At 40.7% G+C, this 22513-nt stretch overlaps 1 protein-coding gene across 1 annotated transcript in view; it reads left to right on the forward strand.

Annotated features, from left to right (window-relative positions):
• LOC145659485 (NACHT, LRR and PYD domains-containing protein 12-like) overlaps positions 1–22132 on the forward strand; it is a 48549-nt gene extending 26417 nt beyond the window's left edge. Inside the window, 7 exon segments of the mRNA XM_081722261.1 lie at positions 1288–1458; positions 4739–4909; positions 7556–7726; positions 11111–11281; positions 18047–18220; positions 21338–21384; positions 21540–22132. Coding sequence (XP_081578387.1) covers positions 1288–1458; positions 4739–4909; positions 7556–7726; positions 11111–11281; positions 18047–18220; positions 21338–21384; positions 21540–22132 — 1498 coding nt within the window.
• The last annotated feature ends 381 nt before the right edge of the window (positions 22133–22513 follow it).

Consider the following 22513-nt stretch of genomic DNA (forward strand, 5'->3'; position numbering starts at 1 on the left):
GGAGGAAAGAACTCCACTGAAAGAATCTCACTGTAGCTCCAAAGATCTGCTGTAATGTCAGCTGTGTCCACTCTCACTGTTGCCCCAAAGGCCTGCTGACTTTTTTAGTTGTTTTTTTTTGTGTGTGTTAATGTAAATGGTTGATTTTAGTGAATAAATTAGTTGTGTGAAGTAGTGATATTGTGAGTCGAAGTTCTGATCCAACTGAAACAACATGTGAACTGTCCTCTTCTCCCCAGTATTTTACAGCACACATAAAGTCCATGAAGGACAAACTCCAGGGACACATTTCATGTCAACAGCAGACATGAGATAGTTGCCTCACACACACTTAACTGCCCGATTGTGTCTGAGTCACACACACACCTGACTGACTGATGGGTTCTGAGTCACACATACCTGACTGACTGATGGGGTCCCTGACTCAGCTATTAAGCCTCCGGGATTCTCGGTGCACCACAAAGACAGAACTCAGGACCTCACTGGGTAAAGCAAAGACAGAGGAGAATGTTTCATGATCAGTGACTCATAGTGTGAGCACAGGAATGTAAACACTAGTAAAAGATTCTGCTCTCTGCATTCTGTCCATTCCTCCATAATCACTAATGCAGTGTTCATCCCAACATCATTACTACTGCAGTGTTCATACACTAATATTCACTACTGCAGTGTTCATTCCTCCATAATCAATACTACAGTGTTCATTACTCCATAGTCACTACTGCAGTGTTTATTTCTCTATAATAAATACTACAGTGATTATTCCACAATTATCAATACAGTGGTCTTTAGCCCTCCATAATCACTACTGCAATGTTCATTCCAACATAATCAATACTGCATTGTTTATTCCTCCATAATCACTACTCTGCATGTCTTCCAACAATATTTTCTGTTTGTATATTAGTGTATTTGTATCTGTGAAACATTGAATGAGATCTGGGTTGTTCTGTTTCCTGTTATGGTGTTAGGGGTGGGATATTTTGATATTTGGACTCTGATTATGGTAACTGCCATTCACTGACTTATGAACCAACCATCCATTATTTGGTCACCTGTCTTAGGTTGCTAATGAATGTTATTTGTCATGTCTTTGTCCATTTTGTCTTTGATGAAGACACGGTAGTGTTGAAATGTTGCTGTGTTTGTAAAATTAAAAATCTGAAAATGTATCAGTGTGTTCCAGACCTTTCAAGCTTTTCTTTACATTTTTATTAGCAGTTCAGATCTTTTAATTAATCATCCTCTGACTGAACTACATTATTTACTGTATTTACTCTTTTACAGACTATCTGGCTGTGGTCTCAATGAAGAGTCTTGCAAATCTCTCACATCAGTTCTTCAAACAGAAAACTCACTGAGAGAGCTGGAGATGAATAATAATGACCTGCAGAATTCAGGAGTGGAGCAGCTCTGTGCTGGACTGAAGAGTTCACACTGTAAACTGGAGATTCTCAGGTGAGTTTCTGTGACTATTTTTGAATGTAAATAAAGTGCCATTTTAAAAAAGCTCAGTGTCAACTCCATTATAGTACAGTATTAAACAAACATTGCCAGGCAAGGCAATGCAAGGAAATTTACACTTTTATATTATCAAGTTCTCATCTTTAAATATTTCTAAATATAGTTTTCTGTTGAAACCTCGCTGCATTTCATTAAATGACCACACTGTGGAGACAAAGAGTTACATCTGTGATGCATGAGCAGATTTTCAAGTCTATAAGAGAAATATAACATTGTAAAGACAAGACACAGATGAGTCCTTGTCCACATGTACAGGTGTATTTATTACAATGCTGCTTCAACTAGGCGCTTTGGCATTTTGTCCACAAGCTGCAATTTTGGTCACCTGAGCGCAGACATTTTGCAAAATGTCTTACAGGATGAATATATTTAGAAACTCCCAACAACAGTGTGGTAAAATGAAGTGTTCTAATATAGGATTTTCACTGAGTGATTTTATCTAGTTTATGTATGGAAACACTGTAAACATCAGTCTCTCTGCAAATACAACCCTTAAAATCTTAATTAAAACATTTAAAGCTGAACTATTGAGGTTCTGGACACATTACAGGACTCTTTTACAATCACATGATTCCCTTGTGTTTTTGGGAGGGAGACCCTGTTCTCATTATGATTTACACCGTGTGTTCAACACATGTTGAGATGAACTGAACTGACAGCCGTGCTGGAGGAAAGAACGCAACAAGTTAATATTCATTCAATAGACCTGAAAGGTTTATTGGTTATTCCTTAAGATAAACCTGTGATCTCTCTCCACTGGTGTTTTTATGAATCATGTAGCCGGCTTATATTAGTAACCTTAAGCTTGCCAAGTTACAATATATTGTTGGTTACTACACCTAGATACCTCACGCTAACGTCATATTAGCTTGACTTAGGAGTAAATGTTGGCTGCTAATTTTATCATCAAGCCAGAGACATCAAACAAAAATAGAACAGTGATGGTAGAAGACGTGGAGTCAGCAGAGAGAGAAACTGAGCAGACAGCTGACAGTAAACTCAGAACATCTGAACACAGTAGTGAGGAACAATGTTCAGCACTGGACGAGTGAACCTGTGGACTTAATTACAAGAGAGAAAGAAAGACAAACAAGACACAGTAATCAGTAATCAGGAGATTAGGAGGAGAGAAGGAGTGAAGTGTGTGTGTGTGTGTGTGTGTGTGTGTGTGTGTGTGTGTGTGTGTGTGTGTGTGTCATGCTGGGTCCCTGATGTTCTGTAAAAAAGCTAATGAGGTTAATGTTAGCTTCCTTAAATCTAAGGAACTGGCTAGAATATAAAATACTCCTGCTTGTACATTTACAGTTAGTATAGAGAGACAGAAAACAACCAGGATGCAGAGAAAGAGTAATGCTATTGCCATGGCAACCTTCTTTAGTAAGAAGACAGTAGGAGAGAGAAAAGACAGAAGAACTTGATGGTGAAAGTGTCCAGGAGGAGGACATGGAAGAGAGTGGACACAGGAGACAGAGACAGAGGAGCCAGCTGTGTCCACTCTCACTGTAGCCCCACAGCTCTGCTGTAGTGTCAGCTGTGTCCACTCTCACTGTAGCACCACAGGTCTGCTGTAGTGTCAGCTGTGTCCACTCTCACTGTAGCCCCACAGGTCTGCTGTAGTGTCAGCTGTGTCCACTCTCACTGTAGCCCCACAGCTCTGCTGTAGTGTCGGCTGTGTCCACTCTCACTGTAGCCCCACAGCTCTGCTGTAGTGTCGGCTGTGTCCACTCTCACTGTAGCCCCACAGGTCTGCTGTAGTGTCGGCTGTGTCCACTCTCACTGTAGCCCCACAGCTCTGCTGTAGTGTCAGCTGTGTCCACTCTCACTGTAGCCCCACAGCTCTGCTGTAGTGTCAGCTGTGTCCACTCTCACTGTAGCCCCACAGGTCTGCTGTAGTGTCAGCTCTGTCCACTCTCACTGTAGCCCCACAGGTCTGCTGTAGTGTCAGCTGTGTCCACTCTCACTGTAGCCCCACAGCTCTGCTGTAGTGTCAGCTGTGTCCACTCTCACTGTAGCCCCACAGGTCTGCTGTAGTGTCAGCTGTGTCCACTCTCACTGTAGCCCCACAGGTCTGCTGTAGTGTCAGCTGTGTCCACTCTCACTGTAGCCCCACAGCTCTGCTGTAGTGTCAGCTGTGTCCACTCTCACTGTAGCCCCACAGGTCTGCTGTAGTGTCAGCTGTGTCCACTCTCACTGTAGCCCCACAGGTCTGCTGTAGTGGAGAGATGTGAGAAGTGAGTCGAAGTTCTGATCCAACTGAAACAACATGTGAATGGTCCTCTTCTCCCCAGTATTTTACTGCACACATACAGTCCATGAAGGACAAACTCCAGGAACACATTTCATGTCAACAGCAGACATGAGATAGTTGCCTCACACACACTTAACTGACTGATTGGGTCTGAGTCACACACACACCTGACTTACTGATGGGGTCTGAGTCACACACACCTGACTGACTGATGGGGTCTGAGTCACACACACCTGACTGACTGATGGGGTCCCTGACTCAGCTATTGAGCCTCCAGGATTCTCGGTGCACCACACAGACAGAACTCACGACATCACTGGGAAAAGCAAAGGCAGAGGAGAATGTTTCATGATCAGTGACTCATAGTGTGAGCACAGGAATATAAACACTAGTAAAAGATTATGTTGTCTGCATTCTGTCCAATCAATAATGCAGTGTTCATTCCTCCATAATCACTACTGCAGTGTTTATTTCTCCATAATCACTACTGCGGTGTTTATTCCTCCATAATCAATACTGCAATGTTTATTCCTCCATAATCACTACTCTGCATGTCTTCCAATAATATTTTGTGTTTGTATATTAGTGTATTTGTATTTGTGAAACATTGAATGAGATCTGTGTTGTTCTGTTTTCTGTTATGGTGTTAGGGGTGGGATATTTTGATATTTGGACTCTGATTATGGTAACTGCCATTCACTGACTTATGAATCAACCATCCATTATTTGGTCATCTGTCTTAGGTTGCTAATGAATATTATTTGTCATGTCTTTGTCCATTTTGTCTTTGATGAAGACACGGTAATGTTGAAATGTTGCTGTGTTTGTAAAATTAAAAATCTGAAAATGTATCAGTGTGTTCCAGACCTTTCAAGCTCTTCTTTACATTTTTATTAGCAGTTCAGATCTTTTAATTCATCATCCTCTGACTGAACTACATTATTTACTGTATTTACTCTTTTACAGACTATCTGGCTGTGGTCTCAATGAAGAGTCTTGCAAATCTCTCACATCAGTTCTACAAACAGAAAACTCACTGAGAGAGCTGGAGATGAATAATAATGACCTGCAGAATTCAGGAATGGAGCAGCTCTGTGCTGGACTGAAGAGTTCACACTGTAAACTGGAGATTCTCAGGTGAGTTTCTGTGACTATTTTTGAATGTAAATAAAGAGCCATTTTAAAAAGGTCATTGTCAACTCCCTTATAGTACAGTATTAAACAAACATTGCCAGGCAAGGCAATGCAAGGAAATTTACACTTTTATATCATAAAGTTATTTTCTTTAAATATTTCTAAATATAGTTTTCTGTGGAAACCTCACTGCATTTCATTAAATGACCACACTGTGGAGACAAAGAGTTACATCTGTGATGCATGAGCAGATTTTCAAGTCTATAAGAGAACTATAACATTGTAAAGAGAAGACCCAGATGAGTCCTTGTCCACATGTACAGGTGTATTTATTACAATGCTGCTTCAACTAGGCACTTTGGTATTTTGTGCACAAGCTGCATCTTTGGTCACCTGAGCACAGAAATTTTGCAAAATGTCTTACAGGATGAATATATTCAGAAACTCCAACAACAGTGTTGTAAAATGAAGTGTTCTAATGTAGGATTTTCACTGAGTGATTTTATCTAGTTTATGTATGGAAACACTGTAAACATCAGTCATTCTAATCTCTCTGCAAATAAAAGCCCTTAAAGTCTTAATGAAAACATTTAAAGCTGAACCATTGAGGTTCTGGACACATTACAGGACACTTTTACAATCACACGATTCCCTTGTGTTTTTGGGTGGGAGACCCTGTTCTCATTATGATCTACACCGTGTGTTCAATACATGTTGAGGTGAGCTGAACTGACAGCCATGCTGGAGGAAAGAACACAACAAGTTAATATTCATTCAATAGAACTGAAAAGTTTATTGGTTATTCCTTAAAATAAACCTGTGATCTCTCTCCACAGGTGTTTTTATGAAACATGTAGCTGGCTAATATTAGTAACCTTAAGCTTGCCAATTTAGAGTATATTGTTGGTTATCACACCTAGATACCTCACGCTAACGTCATATTAGCTTGACTTAGGAGTGAATGTTGGATGCTAATTTTATCATCAAGCCAGAGACATCAAACAAAAATAGAACAGTGATGGTAGAAGACGCCGAGTCAGCAGAGAGAGAAACTGAGCAGACAGCTGACAGTAAACTCAGGACATCTGAACACAGCAGTGAGGAACAATGTTCAGCACTGGACAAGTGAACCTGTGGACTTAATTACAAGAGAGAAAGAAAGACAAACAAGACACAGTAATCAGTAATCAGGAGATTAGGAGGAGAGAAGGAGTGAAGTGTGTGTGTGTGTGTGTGTGTGTGTGTGTGTGTGTGTGTGTGTGTGTGTGTGTGTGTGTGTGTGTGTGTCATGCTGGGTCCCTGATGTACTGTATAAAAGCTAATGAGGCTAATGTTAGCTTCCTTAAATCTAAGGAACTGGCTAGAATATAAAATACTCCTGCTTGTTCATTTACATTTAGTATAGAGAGACAGAAAACAACCAGGATGAAGAGAAAGAGTAATGCTATTGCCATGGCAACCTTCTTTAGTAAGAAGACAGTAGGAGAGAGAAAAGACAGAAGAACTTGATGGTGAAAGTGTCCAGGAGGAGGACATGGAAGAGAGTGGACACAGCAGACAGAGACAGAGGAGCCAGCTGTGTCCACTCTCACTGTAGCCCCACAGGTCTGCTGTAGTGTCAGCTGTGTCCACTCTCACTGTAGCCCCACAGGTCTGCTGTAGTATCGGCTGTGTCCACTCTCACTGTAGCCCACGGGTCTGCTGTAGTGTCAGCTGTGTCCACTCTCACTGTAGCCCCACAGGTCCGCTGTAGTGTCAGCTGTGTCCACTCTCACTGTAGCCCCACAGGTCTGCTGTAGTGTCAGCTGTGTCCACTCTCACTGTAGCTCCACAGCTCTGCTGTAGTGTCAGCTGTGTCAACTCTCACTGTAGCCCCACAGGTCTGCTGTAGTGTCAGCTGTGTCCACTCCCTCTGTAGCCCCACAGCTCTGCTGTAGTGTCAGCTGTGTCCACTCTCACTGTATCCCCACAGGTCTGCTGTAGTGGAGAGAAGTGAGAAGTGAGTCGAAGTTCTGATCCAAGTGAAACAACATGTGAATGGTCCTCTTCTCCCCAGTATTTTACTGCACACATACAGTCCATGAAGGACAAACTCCAAGAACACATTTCATCTCAACAGCAGACATGAAATAGTTGCCTCATACACACTTAACTGCCGATTGTGTCTGAATCACACACACACCTGACTGACTGATGGGGTCTGAGTCACACACACACCTGACTGACTGATGGGGTCTGAGTCACACACACACCTGACTGACTGATGGGGTCCCTGACTCAGCTATTGAGCCTCCGGGATTCTCGGTGCACCACAAAGACAGAACTCAGCACCTCACTGGGTAAAGCAAAGGCAGAGGAGAATGTTTCATGATCAGTTACTCATAGTGTGAGCACTAACCATCCATTATTTGGTCACCTGTCTTAGGTTGCTAATGAATGTTATTTGTCATGTTTTTGTCCATTTTGTCTTTGATGAAGACACAGTAGTGTTGAAATGTTACTGTGTTTGTAAAATTAAAAGGTTGAAAATGTATCAGTGTGTTCCAGACCTTCCAATCTCTTCTTTACATTTTTTTTTAGCAGTTCAGATCTTTTAATTCATCATCCTCTGACTGAACTACATTATTTACTGTATTTACTCTTTTACAGACTATCTGGCTGTGGTCTCAATGAAGAGTCTTGCAAATCTCTCACATCAGTTCTACAAACAAAAAACTCACTGAGAGAGCTGAAGATAAATAATAATGACCTGCAGAATTCAGGAGTGGAGCAGCTCTGTGCTGGACTGAAGAGTTCACACTGTAAACTGGAGATTCTCAGGTGAGTTTCTGTGACTATTTTTGAATGTAAATAAAGAGCCATTTTAAAAAGGTCAGTGTCAACTCCATTATAGTACAGTATTAAACAAACATTGCCAGGCAAGGCAATGCATGGAAATTTACACTTTATATTATAAAGTTCTCTTCTTTAAATATTTCTAAATATAATTTTCTGTTGAAACCTCGCTGCATTTCATTAAATGACCACACTGTGGAGACAAAGAGTTACATCTGTGATGCATGAGCAGATTTTCAAGTCTATAAGAGAAATATAACATTGTAAAGAGAAGACCCAGATGAGTCCTTGTCCACATGTACAGGTGTATTTATTACAATGCTGCTTCAACTAGGCGCTTTGGCATTTTGTCCACAAGCTGCATCTTTGGTCACCTGAGCACAGAAATTTTGCAAAATGTCTTACAGGATGAATATATTCAGAAATTCCAACAACAGTGTTGTAAAATGAAGTTTTTTAATGTAAGATTTTCAATGAGTGATTTTATCTAGTTTATGTATGGAAACACTGTAAACATCAGTCATTCTAATCTCTCTGCAAATAAAAGCCCTTAAAGTCTTAATTAAAACATTTAAAGCTGAACCATTGAGGTTCTAGACACATTACAGGACACTTTTACAATCACACATGATTCGCTTGTGGTTTTTTTTGAGTGGGAGACCCTGTTCTCATTATGATTTACACCGTGTGTTCAAGACATGTTGAGATGAGCTGAACTGACAGCCGTGCTGGAGGAAAGAACACAACTAGTTAATATTTATTCAATAGACCTGAAAGGTTTATTGGTTATTCCTTAAAATAAATCTGTGATCTCTCTCCACAGGTCTTTTTATGAAACATGTAGCTGGCACAGTAATCAATAATCAGGAGATTAGGAGGAGAGATGGAATGAGGTGTGTGTGTGTGTGTGTGTGTGTGTGTGTGTGTGTGTGTGTGTGTGTGTGTGTGTGTGTGTGTGTGTGTGTGTGTGTGTGTGTGTGTGGCATGCTGGGTCCCTGATGTTCTGTAAAAAAGCTAATGAGGTTAATGTTAGCTTCCTTAAATCTAAGGAACTGGCTAGAATATAAAATACTCCTGCTTGTTCGTTTACAGTTAGTACAGAGAGACAGAAAACAACCAGGATGAAGAGAAAGAGTAATGCTATTGCCATGGCAACCTTCTTTAGTAAGAAGACAGCAGGAGAGAGAAAAGACAGAAGAACTTGATGGTGAAAGTGTCCAGGAGGAGGACATGGAAGAGAGTGGACACAGCAGACAGAGACAGAGGAGCCAGCTGTGTCCACCCTCACTGTAGCCCACGGGTCTGCTGTAGTGTCAGCTGTGTCCACTCTCACTGTAGCCCCACAGGTCCGCTGTAGTGTCAGCTGTGTCCACTCTCACTGTAGCCCCACAGGTCTGCTGTAGTGTCAGCTGTGTCCACTCTCACTGTAGCCCCACAGCTCTGCTGTAGTGTCAGCTGTGTCCACTCTCACTGTAGCCCCACAGGTCTGCTGACTTGTTTAGTTGTTTTTTTGTGTTAATGTAAATGGCTGATTTTAGTGAATAAATTAGTTGTGTGAAGTAACGATATTGTGTGTCAGACATTTCTGCACGCATAGTTCATCATTTGATACTACATAATTCAGATACACTGAGAATTATAACCACACATAGAAATATGACCACACATAGAATTATAATCACATGTAGAATTATAACCAAATGTAGCAATATAACTACATGTAGAAATATAACCACACATAGAATTATAACCACAATTAGAATTTTTGGAATCTTGAAATACAACCTTTTTCGAGGGGATGAATCAAAGAACTGAAGATACTTGTAAGTGATATAAAATATTAAGTGCTGGACAGAAATGAAACCTTTCTCAGGTAATAATATTTATGTTTATGTAACCCACACCCTTGATTTATTGGTGAAGATTTATTCAAATTGTAATCTGATGGGTTAATTAATGACTCATTGACTGACCTCATGTGAATGTCATAATCTGATAAGGAATTAAACAGTATATAGTTTATTATACACTATAATAGTGGGTTTACCACTGTATTAACTTGTGTACCCTGAAATTCCTCTGTGCTGTAAGGCCATGTTAGTGTGTCACCACAAGAGAGAGACAGACAGATGTATTATTTGTGTGTGTGAAAGAGACAGAGCTATTATCTGTGTGTTTGTGTGAGTGTGTGTGTGTGTGTGTGTGTGTGTGTGTGTGTGTGTGTGTGTGTGTGTGTGTGTGTGTGTGTGTGTGTGTGTGTGTGTGTGTGTGTGTGTGTGTGTGTGAGAGAGAGAGGCAGAACTGACTGACTGATGGGGTCTGCCTCATACACACCTGACTGACTGATGGGGTCTGCCTCACACACACCTGACTGACTGATGGGGTCCCTGACTCAGCTATTAAGCCTCCAGGATTCTCGGTGCACCACATAGACAGAACTCAGGACCTCACTGGGAAAAGCAAAGGCAGAGGAGAATGTTTCATGATCAGTGACTCAGTGTGAGCACAGGAATGTAAACACTAGTAAAAGATTCTGCTCTCTGCATTCTGTCCATTCCTCCATAATCAATACTGCAGTGTTCATCCCACCATCATTACTACTGCAGTGTTCATACACTAATATTCACTACTGCAATGTTCATTCCTCCATAAGCAATACTGCAGTGTTCATTATTCCATAATCACTACTGCGGTGTTTATTTCTCAAATACTACAGTGATTATTCCACCATAATCAATGCTGTGGTGTTTATTCCTCCATAATCACTACTGCAATGTTCATTCCTCCAATAATCACCATTGCAGTGTTTATTCCTCCATAATAAATACTACAGTGATTTATTCCTCTAAAATCACTACTGTGGTGTTCATGCCAACATAATCAATACTGCAGTGTTCATTATTCCATAAACACTATTGCAGTATTTATTTCTCCATGATAAACACTACAGTGATTCTTCCACCATAATCAGTACTGTGGTGTTTATTCCTCCATAATCACTACTGCAATGTTCATTCCAACATAATCAATACTGCAGTGTTTTTTCCTCCATAATCATTACTGCATTGTTTATTCCTCCATAATCAATACTGCAGTGTATATTCCTCCATAATCACTACTCTGTATGTCTTCCAACAATATTTTCTATTTGTATATTAGTGTGTTTGTATTTGGGAAACATTGAATGAGATCTATGTTGTTCTGTTTCCTATTATGGTGTTAGGGGTGGGATATTTTGATATTTGGACTCTGATTATGGTAACTGCCATTCATTGACTTATGAACCAACCATCAGATCTTCAGTTCAGATCTTTTAATTCATCATCCTCTGGCTGAACTACATTATTTACTGTATTTACTCTTTTACAGACTATCTGGCTGTGGTCTCAATGAAGAGTCTTGCAAATCTCTCACATCAGTTCTACAAACAGAAAACTCACTGAGAGAGCTGGTGATAAATAATAATGACCTGCAGAATTCAGGAGTGGAGCAGCTCTGTGCTGGACTGAAGAATTCACACTGTAAACTGGAGATTCTCAGGTGAGTTTCTGTGACTATTTTTGAATGTAAATAAAGAGTCATTTTCAAAAGGTCAGTGTCAACTCCCTTATAGTACAGTATTAAAGAAACATTGCCAGGCAAGGCAATGCAAGGAAATTTACACTTTTTATTATATTATAAATTTCTCTTCTTTAAATATTTCTAAATATAATTTTCTGTTGAAACCTCACTGCATTTCATTAAATGACCACACTGGGGAGACAAAGAGTTACATTTGTGATGCATGAACAGATATTCAAGTCTAGAAGAGAAATTTAACATTGTAAAGAGGAGATACAGATGAGTCCTTGTCCACATGTACAGGTGTATTTTTTAAAATGCTGCTTCAACTAGGCGCTTTGGCATTTTGTCCACAAGCTGCACTTTTGGTCACCTGAGAGCAGAAATTTTGCAAAATGTCTTACAGGATGAATATATTCAGAAACTCCAACAGCTGTGTTGTAAAATGAAGTGTTCTAATGTAAGATTTTCACTGAGTGACTTTATGTAGTTTATGTATGGAAACACTGTAAACATCAGTCATTCTAATCTCTTTGCAAATAAAAGCCCTTAAAATCTTAATTAAAACATTTAAAGCTGAACCATTGAGGTTCTTGACACATTACAGGACACTTTTACAATCACACACGATTCCCTTGCGTTTATGGGTGGGAGATCCTGTTCTCATTATGATTTACACCATGTGTTCAACACATGTTGAGATGAGCTGAACTGACAGCCATGCTGGAGGAAAGAACGCGACAAGTTAATATTCATTCAATAGAACTGAAAAGTTTATTGGTTATTCCTTAAGATAAACCTGTGATCTCTCTCCACGGGTGTTTTTATGAAACATGTAGCCGGCTAATATTAGAAACCTTAAGCTTGCCAAGTTACAGTATATTGTTGGTTACCACACCTAGATACCTCACACTAACGTCATATTAGCTTGACTTAGGAGTGAATGTTGGCTGCTAATTTTTTCATCAAGCCAGAGTCATCAAACTAAAATAGAACAGTGATGGTAGAAGACGCCGAGTCAGCAGAGAGAGAAAGTGAGCAGACAGCTGACAGTAAACTCAGGACATCTGAACACAGTAGTGAGAAACAATGTTCAGCACTGGACGAGTGAACCTGTGGACTTAATTACAAGAGAGAAAGAAAGACACACAAGACACAGTAATCAGTAATCAGGAGATTAGGAGGAGAGAAGGAGTGAAGTGTGTGTGTGTGTGTGTGTGTGTGTGTGTGTGTGTGTGTGTGTGTGTGTGTGTGTGTGTGTGTGTGTGTGTGTGGTGCATAGCATGTGTGGTGTTTTGTATTACCTCAGAACTTTAGATCAGACATTTCTGCACCCATAATTCATCATTTGATACTACATAATTCAGATACACTGAGAAATATAACCACAGGTAGAATTATAATCACATGTAGAATTATAACCAAATGTAGCAATATAACTACACGTAGAAATATAACCACACACAGAATTATAACCACTTGTAGAATTATAACTAAATGTAGAATTATAACCACACACAGAATTTTTGGAATCTTGAAATACAACCTTTTTCGAGGGGATGAATCAAAGAATGGAAGATACTTGTAAGTGATATAAAATATTAAGTGCTGTACAGAAATGAAACCTTTAAACATATTTATGTTTATGTAACCCACACCCTTGATTTACTGGTGATGATTCATTCAAATTGTAATCTTATGGGTTAATTAATGATTTCCTGCCTGACCTCATGTGAATGTCATAATCTGATAAGGAATTAAACAGTATGTAGTTTATTACACACTATAATAGTGGTTTTACCACTGTATTAACTTGTGTACCCTGAAATTCCACTGTGCTGTAAGGCCATTTTAGTGTTTCACCACAAGATGTTCACTGGTCCCATCTGTCCCCCCAGTAAATATGTTCTTCAAGCCTCAACTGGACATTTGGTGCTAAAATTATTTCCCAGCCAGTAAATCAGACCTTACACTGTTTAGTTCAGGACCAATATGACTACTGTTTATACACAGTAAACCAGACCTCACACTGTTTAGTTCACGGCCAATATGATTACTGTATATACACAGTAAACCAGACCTCACACTGTTTAGTTCACGGCCAATATGACTACTGTATATACACAGTAAACCAGACCTCACACTGTTTAGTTCAGGGCCAATATGACTACTGTTTGAAATCTTATTTATTACACAGATTGACACAAGTATGTTTCATTTACTGTTTATAATGCTTCACCTCGATTGAAACGTGTGTGTGTGTGAGGGAGAGACAGAACTATTATTTGTGTGTGTGTGTGTGTGTGTGTGTGTGTGTGTGTGTGTGTGTGTGTGTGTGTGTGTGTGTGAGAGAGAGGGAGAGAGAACTTTTATCTGTGTGTGTGCGTGAGAGCGAGAGAACTATTATTTGTATGTGTGTGTGTGAGAGAGAGAGAGAGAGAGAGAGAGAAACACAACTATCATCTGTGTGTGTGTGTGTTTGTGTGTATGAGAGAGAAATAGAGAGAGAGACAGAGAGAGAGACAGATCTATTATTTGTAAGTGTGAGACAGAACTATTATCTGTGAGTTTGTGTGTGTGTGTGTGTGTGAAATAGAGAGAAGAGACAGACAGACAGATCTATTTGTGTGTGTGTGAGAGAGAGAACTATTATCTGTGTGTGACCCCCACTGATGGAATGTGTTCCTCACTGGACCCCTTGCTGTGCTCCTTGTCTTTGTGCTTCCTCCATACAGGAGAACAAACACTGACCACAGAAAATACTTAAAACCACAAGATGTCTGGAGGGCTCAGAAGTTCAGAAACAAGAGTGAAGGTGTTTTGCAGGGAAAATATATAAAATACAAATAGTGGGAGAGTCAAGGCACTGTTCTGTTAAAAAAAAAAAAAGGAAAAAATGTGTAAACCTCTTATTTAATGCATTGTTCATAGCAACACTCTAACACAATGGTTATGCTACAGTTTTAATATGTTACACATTAATATGTGTCCAAGCTACATCCCACACAATATAGTAACATGGCTGTCTTTAGGGTTCACAAATTATGAAGAAAATCATCAGTTTTATCTTGTAGTGTTTGGAATGTTGGAGGCAGCCATCTTCAGTTGCTGGTTATTTCAGCTGCAGATGATTAGAGAGAGATACCAACCTTTATACATCTGTTATGTACCAGTGTAGCGGGAGAGACCACAACAGACACTTTATTCTGAGCACAAACCACTATTACAAAAAAGTAATAGAGATCTACAAACATGCCATCTGTCTCTATGGGGAGTATAAGCCAGAATAAAAACCAAACCCAACACATGCTCCACCCCAAACCTGTCTTCATTAAACATAAACCAGAAGAGGGTAAAGAATACAGTATTAGATGTAACAAGTTCAAATCCACTCAGTGATTGTACAGTAATCTACACCCAAGATATATTATGTTGATACACACAGCCACACAATAGACTACACTACCCAACACTGGCACAAATGACCTGGGGGAGTTGTTCTAGGACAGAGCCAACTCTGGAAACTGAAGGTACAAATCTGTGTTCTATTAGCATGCCTGTGTTCAGTCTGTCTATTAAATCTAATCAGGCTGCAGTTATGGAGTGTTTGTAGTTTCACTGTAACTGTAGTGTGGTAGCAGCAGGGTGTGTTTGGGTGTGTGTAGGGCACCAGAATGGTCAGAAACAGTGTAACACCATTATATGTAGTGAAGATAATGTTCATAATATTTTTCTCAACTAAAACTGGGAGCACACAAAACAGCAGAAAACAGTTTGGTCTAGAAATACAGTAATAACCTTGTGATTGTTGCCCTTGTGTTTTTAGGAGGTCTAAGTTGACGTATTAAAAAATGTCAAAAGGTACAATAAAAACACTCCACAAATTTTTTAAATTGTACCATTTGAAAAAAAAATAAAGGTAGTAATAACATGAATATCCAAGAAGTACTTGTGTCCAGCAGTAACAGGAATATGAGTGACAAGGTTCTCAATTTGAGTGACAGTAATTTTATCCAATCACATATGTGGTAGGACGGCCGGGGCGTCAGAATATTGAATGATGTCATTACAGTGGCCAATAGCATCAGAGGAGCTGTTTTAACTTACTGAGGTGAAGTGAACTGTAGTGGATCATGAAAATGACAGAAAATCTCAAACTGGAATTGGAGGGTATTTGCTACTATGGTGATTTTCAAGAGAAAAGGAAAATACCAGAAAGGGACAGACAAAAAGTAAAAGTAGATGGACTAAGACAGACAGACAAAGCCTGTAAGAGTTTTTCACTCAATCTCTGATCGTCATTCATGGATAACAGCTAACTAGCTAATGTTAGCAAAGAAAGTTTAGCTATGTTGATTTCTTTAGTTGTTTACTGTTCAGCACAGATTTCTAACCAGCTAACAGTCTCAACAATTTGACCAAACCGTCAATAAGCAAGATTGGACTTCTTGTCTTTGCAACAATCAAGTTAAAGTTGAGAGCAGGAGGGAGGAGGGTGAGGGTGTGACGGGAGATTTGACGGGGATGTGATTTATAACATCTGGTGTTCATGAAGTACAGCTGTGTATTAATCAGTCATGTCCCCTACATCAGTTTAAAGACATTTAAACCTTGTAGCTAGGTTACAGGTGGTTACTAGGCTACAGGTGGTCACTAGGTTACAACCGCGATCACGCTATCGCGCTTTAGCGATTCACAGTCAAGTCATTCGCGCTTTAAATTCAATGCGCCTATATGCGTGATTTTACGGTATTTCGCTGCTCAGCGCAATCTAACTCATCCTAAGCAAAGAAACAGACTTGCGTATTTTTAAGAGCTTTGATGGACATGCACGTTTACTACATTTAAAAGTACAAAATACAGTTTACTTGATTGAACTAGTTTAATTGCATAATTAGATTAAACACAATTGGTAATATATTTACACAGCTTAATAAGCATTGTGGAAAATGCTTTTTCTACATAATGTTTCTCAGAAGGTTATTATAGATCTTGACTGCCAGCTGAAACAGGGTTCATCACTAGTGAAATGTGGCAAATGTGCAGGGCAGGGGAACTCCAGGGCTGAAATATTGCACTGCCAATTAAATGGTGGCCCTTGGCCATCACCAGATCATTAATAAATCTATATTGAAGTTTTACATATTTTTCTGAATTTTAACAAAATGCAAAAACAGTTCCACTACCACATGTGAGTAGAACCCCTTGACTATTAGCAGAGTAAGTTTGGACACTCACTGTACAATGTCTTCATAAATCCATATTAAAGTCAAACTACATTTAGGCGAAATAATGCACTCATTTTGTATAGACTGAATTTGCAGAGTATCAGCAGAGTAAGTTTGGACAAATTTCACTCTACTATTTTTCATAAACTCCTATTAAAATAATAATACCTTTGGGTGAATTCATGTACTCCTTTCATTCAGGTTGATTTTGGATATCTATTTCTCTATGTCCCATAAAGCCAAGACATTTCCATGACCACATAAGAGTACATTTATATTTACTTTTACAGCATTTGGTAGATGCTCTTATCTAGAGCGACTTAGAAAAGTGCTTTTTCATTTCCTCATAGAACAGATCCTAGCCAGTAAAGTAGGTTAGAGTGCAAGATACCAATGAACTAGAATACTGTTGAAATACAGGGATCAATGCTAATGTCTAGAAGTACAAAATACATTTAAGCTCTATAACAGACAATCAGTGCAATAAACAATAAGTACTAGAGTTAGTCAACATAGGAGCAGTCAATATCAGAGTAGTAAACAATAAGTACTAGAGTTAGTCAACACAGGAGCAGTCAACATCAGAGTAATAAACAAGTACTAGAGTTAGTCAACATAGGAGCAGTCAGAGTAGTAAACAATAAGTACTAGAGTTAGTCAACATAGGAGCAGTCAACATCAGTAATAAACAAGTACTAGAGTTAGTCAACATAGGAGCAGTCAACATCAGAGTAATAAACAACACCCTACAATAAGTACTAGAGTTTCAGTTAGTCAACATAGGAGCAGGATCAGTGGTCATTTAAATATTCCACAAACAGATGGACCTTCAGTCTGTGTTTGAAGACTGCGAGGGACTCTGCTGTCCAGACAGCATGCGGAAGTTTAATAATCCCATATTAAAGTCATACTACCATTAGGGGAATTCATGTACTCATTTACAATATGCTGATTTTGGATATCTATTTCTCAGAGATATTCCCATAATGACAAAATAATTCCACTATACTATATACTATGGAGTATGTTGTGATATCTGTTGTATCTACTGTAGGGTATATTGTAATATTGTATCTACTGTAGAGTACATTGTGATATCTGTTGTATTTACTGTAGGATATATTGTAATATTTGTTGTATCTACTGTAGAGTATATTGTAATGTCTGTTGTATCTGCTGTAGGGTATATTGTGATAGCTGTTGTATCTACTGTAGGGTATATTGTAATGTCTGTTGTATCTTCTTGCAGTCTAGCTATCTGTAATCTTGAGGAAAACACTTGTGAAACACTTCAGAGTTCTGAAAGGCTGAATAAAAATAAGAGCTAAAATAAACACAGACAGCAGCGATCTGGAGAAGAGTGAATAAAGCCGTCTGCCATGGAGGACGCCATCTTGGAGATGAGAGTGGAGGATCCTCCAACTAGTTACCAGCTTCTCTAGCTGCCCCATGCAGGGTGGTCTGGAAGTGCATCTCACTCTCTGTCTCTCTCTACCTGTTTCCCTCCTTTCTGCAGACTGTCTGGTTGTTTGGTCACAGAGGAAGGCTGTTCTTCTCTGGCTTCAGCTCTAAGGTCAAACCCCTCCCACCTGAAAGAACTGGACCTGACGTACAACCACCCAGGAGAGTCAGGAATGAAGCTGCTCTCTGTTAGACTGGAGGATCCCCACTGCAGACTGGACACTCTCAGGTATGGAACGTTAGTGTGTGCATGCGTATGCGGGTTTGTTTGTGTGTGCTTATGTGTATGTGTGTGTTTCTGAAAGAGTGAGAATGAGAAAATACTGAAAACTGAGTCTTCCATTCCTGAGTAGTGCCGTTCCCATATCATACTGTGGTGGCTGGTGAGTTCGCTCTCTATCGTTCTCCTGTAGGAACTGCTGAGTTTTAGTTGACATACTACATTTCCTCAGCCTCCTCAGGAAGTACAGATACTGTTCTGTCAGGAGTTTATAAACTCTGTTCCATTTTTTGAGGTTAGTTGTAATTCATTTAAGAACCACAGGGTGTCAGTAGCAGCGCATCGGTTCATGTGTGTAGCGATCGTAGAGTGAGAGAATACAACTCCCAAGAGTTCTAGTTATTGTAGATATTATAGCCGTGCTAATGCAGTTGTCTGCGTACATCTCATACCTTTTGAAAACATTGTGGTTGGGTGTAGTTTATTGTATTGTTATTTGTAATCACAGATCATTATTTGGTGGATAATGTTATTCTTTGTGAAGTTTGCTGCATTGTGTTTTGTGTATATCGGTACGTGTTGTGGCTAGCTTGTTGGTAATTTGTCTTTCATGTGATTCAGTTTCACCTTTCCTCCTGTTGTCAATAAAACTGAACAAGAGCTGAACATTTTCAGAGTTCTGATGTCAGGAGAGTGTTAACCTGCAGGTCATGCTGTGTATCGTACATAAACAGAGGACACAGCAGATACTGTTGGGATTTCTTTATGATGTGGTGTGTGTTGTAGGTCCAGGTGAGGTCCTCACTGATGTGGTGTGTCTTGTAGGTCCAGGTGAGGTCCTCACTGATGTGAACTCCAGGAAGGTGAAGGAGTCCACCTCCATCTCTTCTGTCTGTAGTGCTGTGTGCTGCAGCTTCTCCTTCCTCCTTGGGTCAACAATCATCTTCTTGGTCTTGTCTGCATTCAGGGAGAGATTGTTGTCATGACACCATGTCACCATGTCTGTCACCTCCCTCCTGTATGCTGTCTCATCCAGTGATCAGTCAAACCAGTTTGATGATGCTGGTGTTATACTGGGCGGCCACACAGTCCTGGGGGGTCCCAGTCTTCTCAGTCCTTGTGCTGGATGTACATTGCCAGTTCTGACTGACTGATTCTGTCTGTTAGAAAGTTCAGCCCCCATTTACAGAAGGAGGGTGTGAGTTCATTGGTGAGGAGTGTTTCAGTCAGTTTGGTTGGGGTGACTTGACTGCTGAGCTGTAATCAGTGAACAGCACTGGAACATAACTGTCCATGTCCTCCAGATGTGTAAGAGACATGTGGATGTCAGTGCTGACAGTGTCCTCAGTGCACAGAGAGAGAGAGAGAGAGAGAGAGAGAGAGAGCGAGAACTATTACCTGTCTGTGTGTCAGAACTTCTGTGTGTGAGACCGAGAGAGAGAGAACTATTATGTGTGTGTGTGTGAGAGAGAGACAGAACTATTATCTGTGTGTGCGAGAGAGAGAGAGAGAAAGCGACAGAACTATTATCTGTGTGAGAGAGCGAGAGAGAGCGAGAGAGAGAGACAGAACTGTTATCTGTGTGTGAGAGAGAGAGAACTATTATCTGTGTGTGGGACAGAGAGAGAGAGAGAGAGACAACTGTTGTGTGAGACCGAGAGAGAGAGACAGAACTATTATCTGTGTGTGAGAGAGAGAGAGACAGAACTATTATCTGTGTGAGACAGAGAGAGAGAGAGAGAGAGAGAGAGAGAGAGAGAACTATTATCTGTGTGTGAGAGAGAGAGACAGAACTATTATCTGTATGAGACAGAGAGAGAGAGAGAGAGAGAACTATTATCTGTGTGTGAGAGAGAGAGAACTAATAACTGTGTGTGTGTGTGTGTGTGTGTGTGTGAGAGAGGGAGAGAACTATTATCTGTGAGACAGAGAGAGAACTGATAACAGAGAGAGACAGAGAGAGAGAACTATTATCTGTGTGTGTGAGAGAGAGAACTATTATCTGTGTGTGTGAGAGAGAGAACTATTATCTGTGTGTGTGTGAGAGAGAACTATTATCCGTGTGAGACCGAGAGAGAGAGACAGAAATATTATCCGTGTGAGACCGAGAGAGAGAGACAGAAATATTATCCGTGTGAGACCGAGAGAGAGAGACAGAAATATTATCCGTGTGAAAGAGAGAGAGAGAGAGAGACAGAAATATTATCCGTGTGAAAGAGAGAGAGAGAGAGACAGAACTATTATCTGTGCGAGTGAAAGAGCGACAGAATTATCTGTGTGTGTGAGAGAGAGAACTATTATCTGTGTGAGACCGAGAGAGAGACAGAAATATTATCTGTGTGAAAGAGAGAGAGAGAGAGAGAGAGAGAGACAGAACTATTATCTGTGCGAGTGAAAGAGCGACAGAATTATCTGTGCGTGTGAGAGAGAGAGAACTATCTGTGCGTGTGTGAGAGAGAGAGAACTATCTGTGCGAGAGAGCGAGAGAGAGAGAACTATCTGTGCGAGAGAGCGAGAGAGAGAGAACTATCTGTGCGAGAGAGCGAGAGAGAGAGAACTATCTGTGCGAGAGAGCGAGAGAGAGAGAACTATCTGTGCGAGAGAGCGAGAGAGAGAGAACTATCTGTGCGAGAGAGCGAGAGAGAGAACTATCTGTGCGAGAGAGCGAGAGAGAGAGAACTATCTGTGCGAGAGAGCGAGAGAGAGAGAACTATCTGTGCGAGAGAGCGAGAGAGAGAGAACTATCTGTGCGAGAGAGAGAGAACTATCTGTGCGAGAGAGCGAGAGAGAGAGAACTATCTGTGCGAGAGAGCGAGAGAGACAGAACTATCTGTGCGAGCGAGCGAGAGAGACAGAACTATCTGTGCGAGCGAGAGAGAGAGACAGAACTATCTGTGCGAGCGAGAGAGACAGAACTATCTGTGCGAGCGAGAGAGACAGAACTATCTGTGCGAGCGAGAGAGACAGAACTATCTGTGCGAGCGAGAGAGACAGAACTATCTGTGCGAGCGAGAGACAGAACTATCTGTGCGAGAGAGAGACAGAACTATTATCTGTGGGAGTGAGAGAAAGAGCGACAGAATTATTTGTGAGAGAGAGAACTATTATCTGTGTGTGTTTCTTTAGGGTGGAGCACGCAGGGGAGATCAGAATCAAACCACGACTAAGAAAATGTAACACACACACACACACACACACACACACACACACACACACACACACACACACACACACACACACACACACACACACACACACACACACACACACACACACACACACACACACACTTTCCGATCTCTCCTCTAATGTGTCTTCTTGTGTGCAGATGCATGTGATGTCACACTGGACCCAAACACAGCACACACACGTCTCTCTCTGTCTGAGGGGAACAGAAAAGTGACATGTGTGGAGGAGCAGCAGTCGTATCCTGATCATCCAGAGAGATTTGATGACTGGTATCAGGTTCTGTGTAGAGAGAGTCTGACTGGACGCTGTTACTGGGAGGTTGAGTGGAGTGGGGGAGGGGCTGGTATATCGGTGACATATAAAGGAATCAGGAGGAAAGGACGCAGTGGTGACTGTATGTTTGGATGGAATCTAAAGTCCTGGAAGCTGAGCTGCTCTGATAACAGATACTCTGTCTGGCACAATAATAAGAGAACTGCCATCTCTGCCCCCTCCAGCTCCAACAGAGTAGGAGTGTATCTGGACTGGCCCGCCGGCACTCTGTCCTTCTACAGCGTCTCCTCTCACGCACACACACTCACACACTTACACACACTCCACTCCACATTCACTGAGCCCCTCTATGCAGGGTTTGGGGTTTATTATAACTCCTCAGTGTGTGTGTGTGAGCTAGAATAGCCTCCTGTGTCCTGGAGGAACACCCGAGTCTGCAGGGAAACACACAACTGGTGAACATCATAATACACAAATGCCTGCTGAGTATAAAATACACACACACAGACACTATACCCTTGTGTGTGTGTCTCTCTCTCTCTCTCTCTCTCTCTCTCTCTCTCTCACACACAAACAAACACGCAAAACACCTTTCTCTCGCTCTCGCACTCACACACACGCAAAACACCTTTCTCTCACACACACACACACACACACACACACACACACAATACCACAAAATACACCTGTATCTTTCTCACACACACACATCTCACACACTACACTTCTTTCTCACATATACACGCTACACACCTCTGTCATACACTCTATACCTCTCACTCACACCACTCACTCACACACAGTACATCTCTCTGTAACACACACAATACACTTTTCACA

The sequence above is a fragment of the Electrophorus electricus genome, chromosome 1, assembly GCF_041902795.1.
Source record: "Electrophorus electricus isolate QZ-2024a chromosome 1, ASM4190279v1, whole genome shotgun sequence".
Lineage (NCBI taxonomy): Eukaryota > Metazoa > Chordata > Actinopteri > Gymnotiformes > Gymnotidae > Electrophorus > Electrophorus electricus.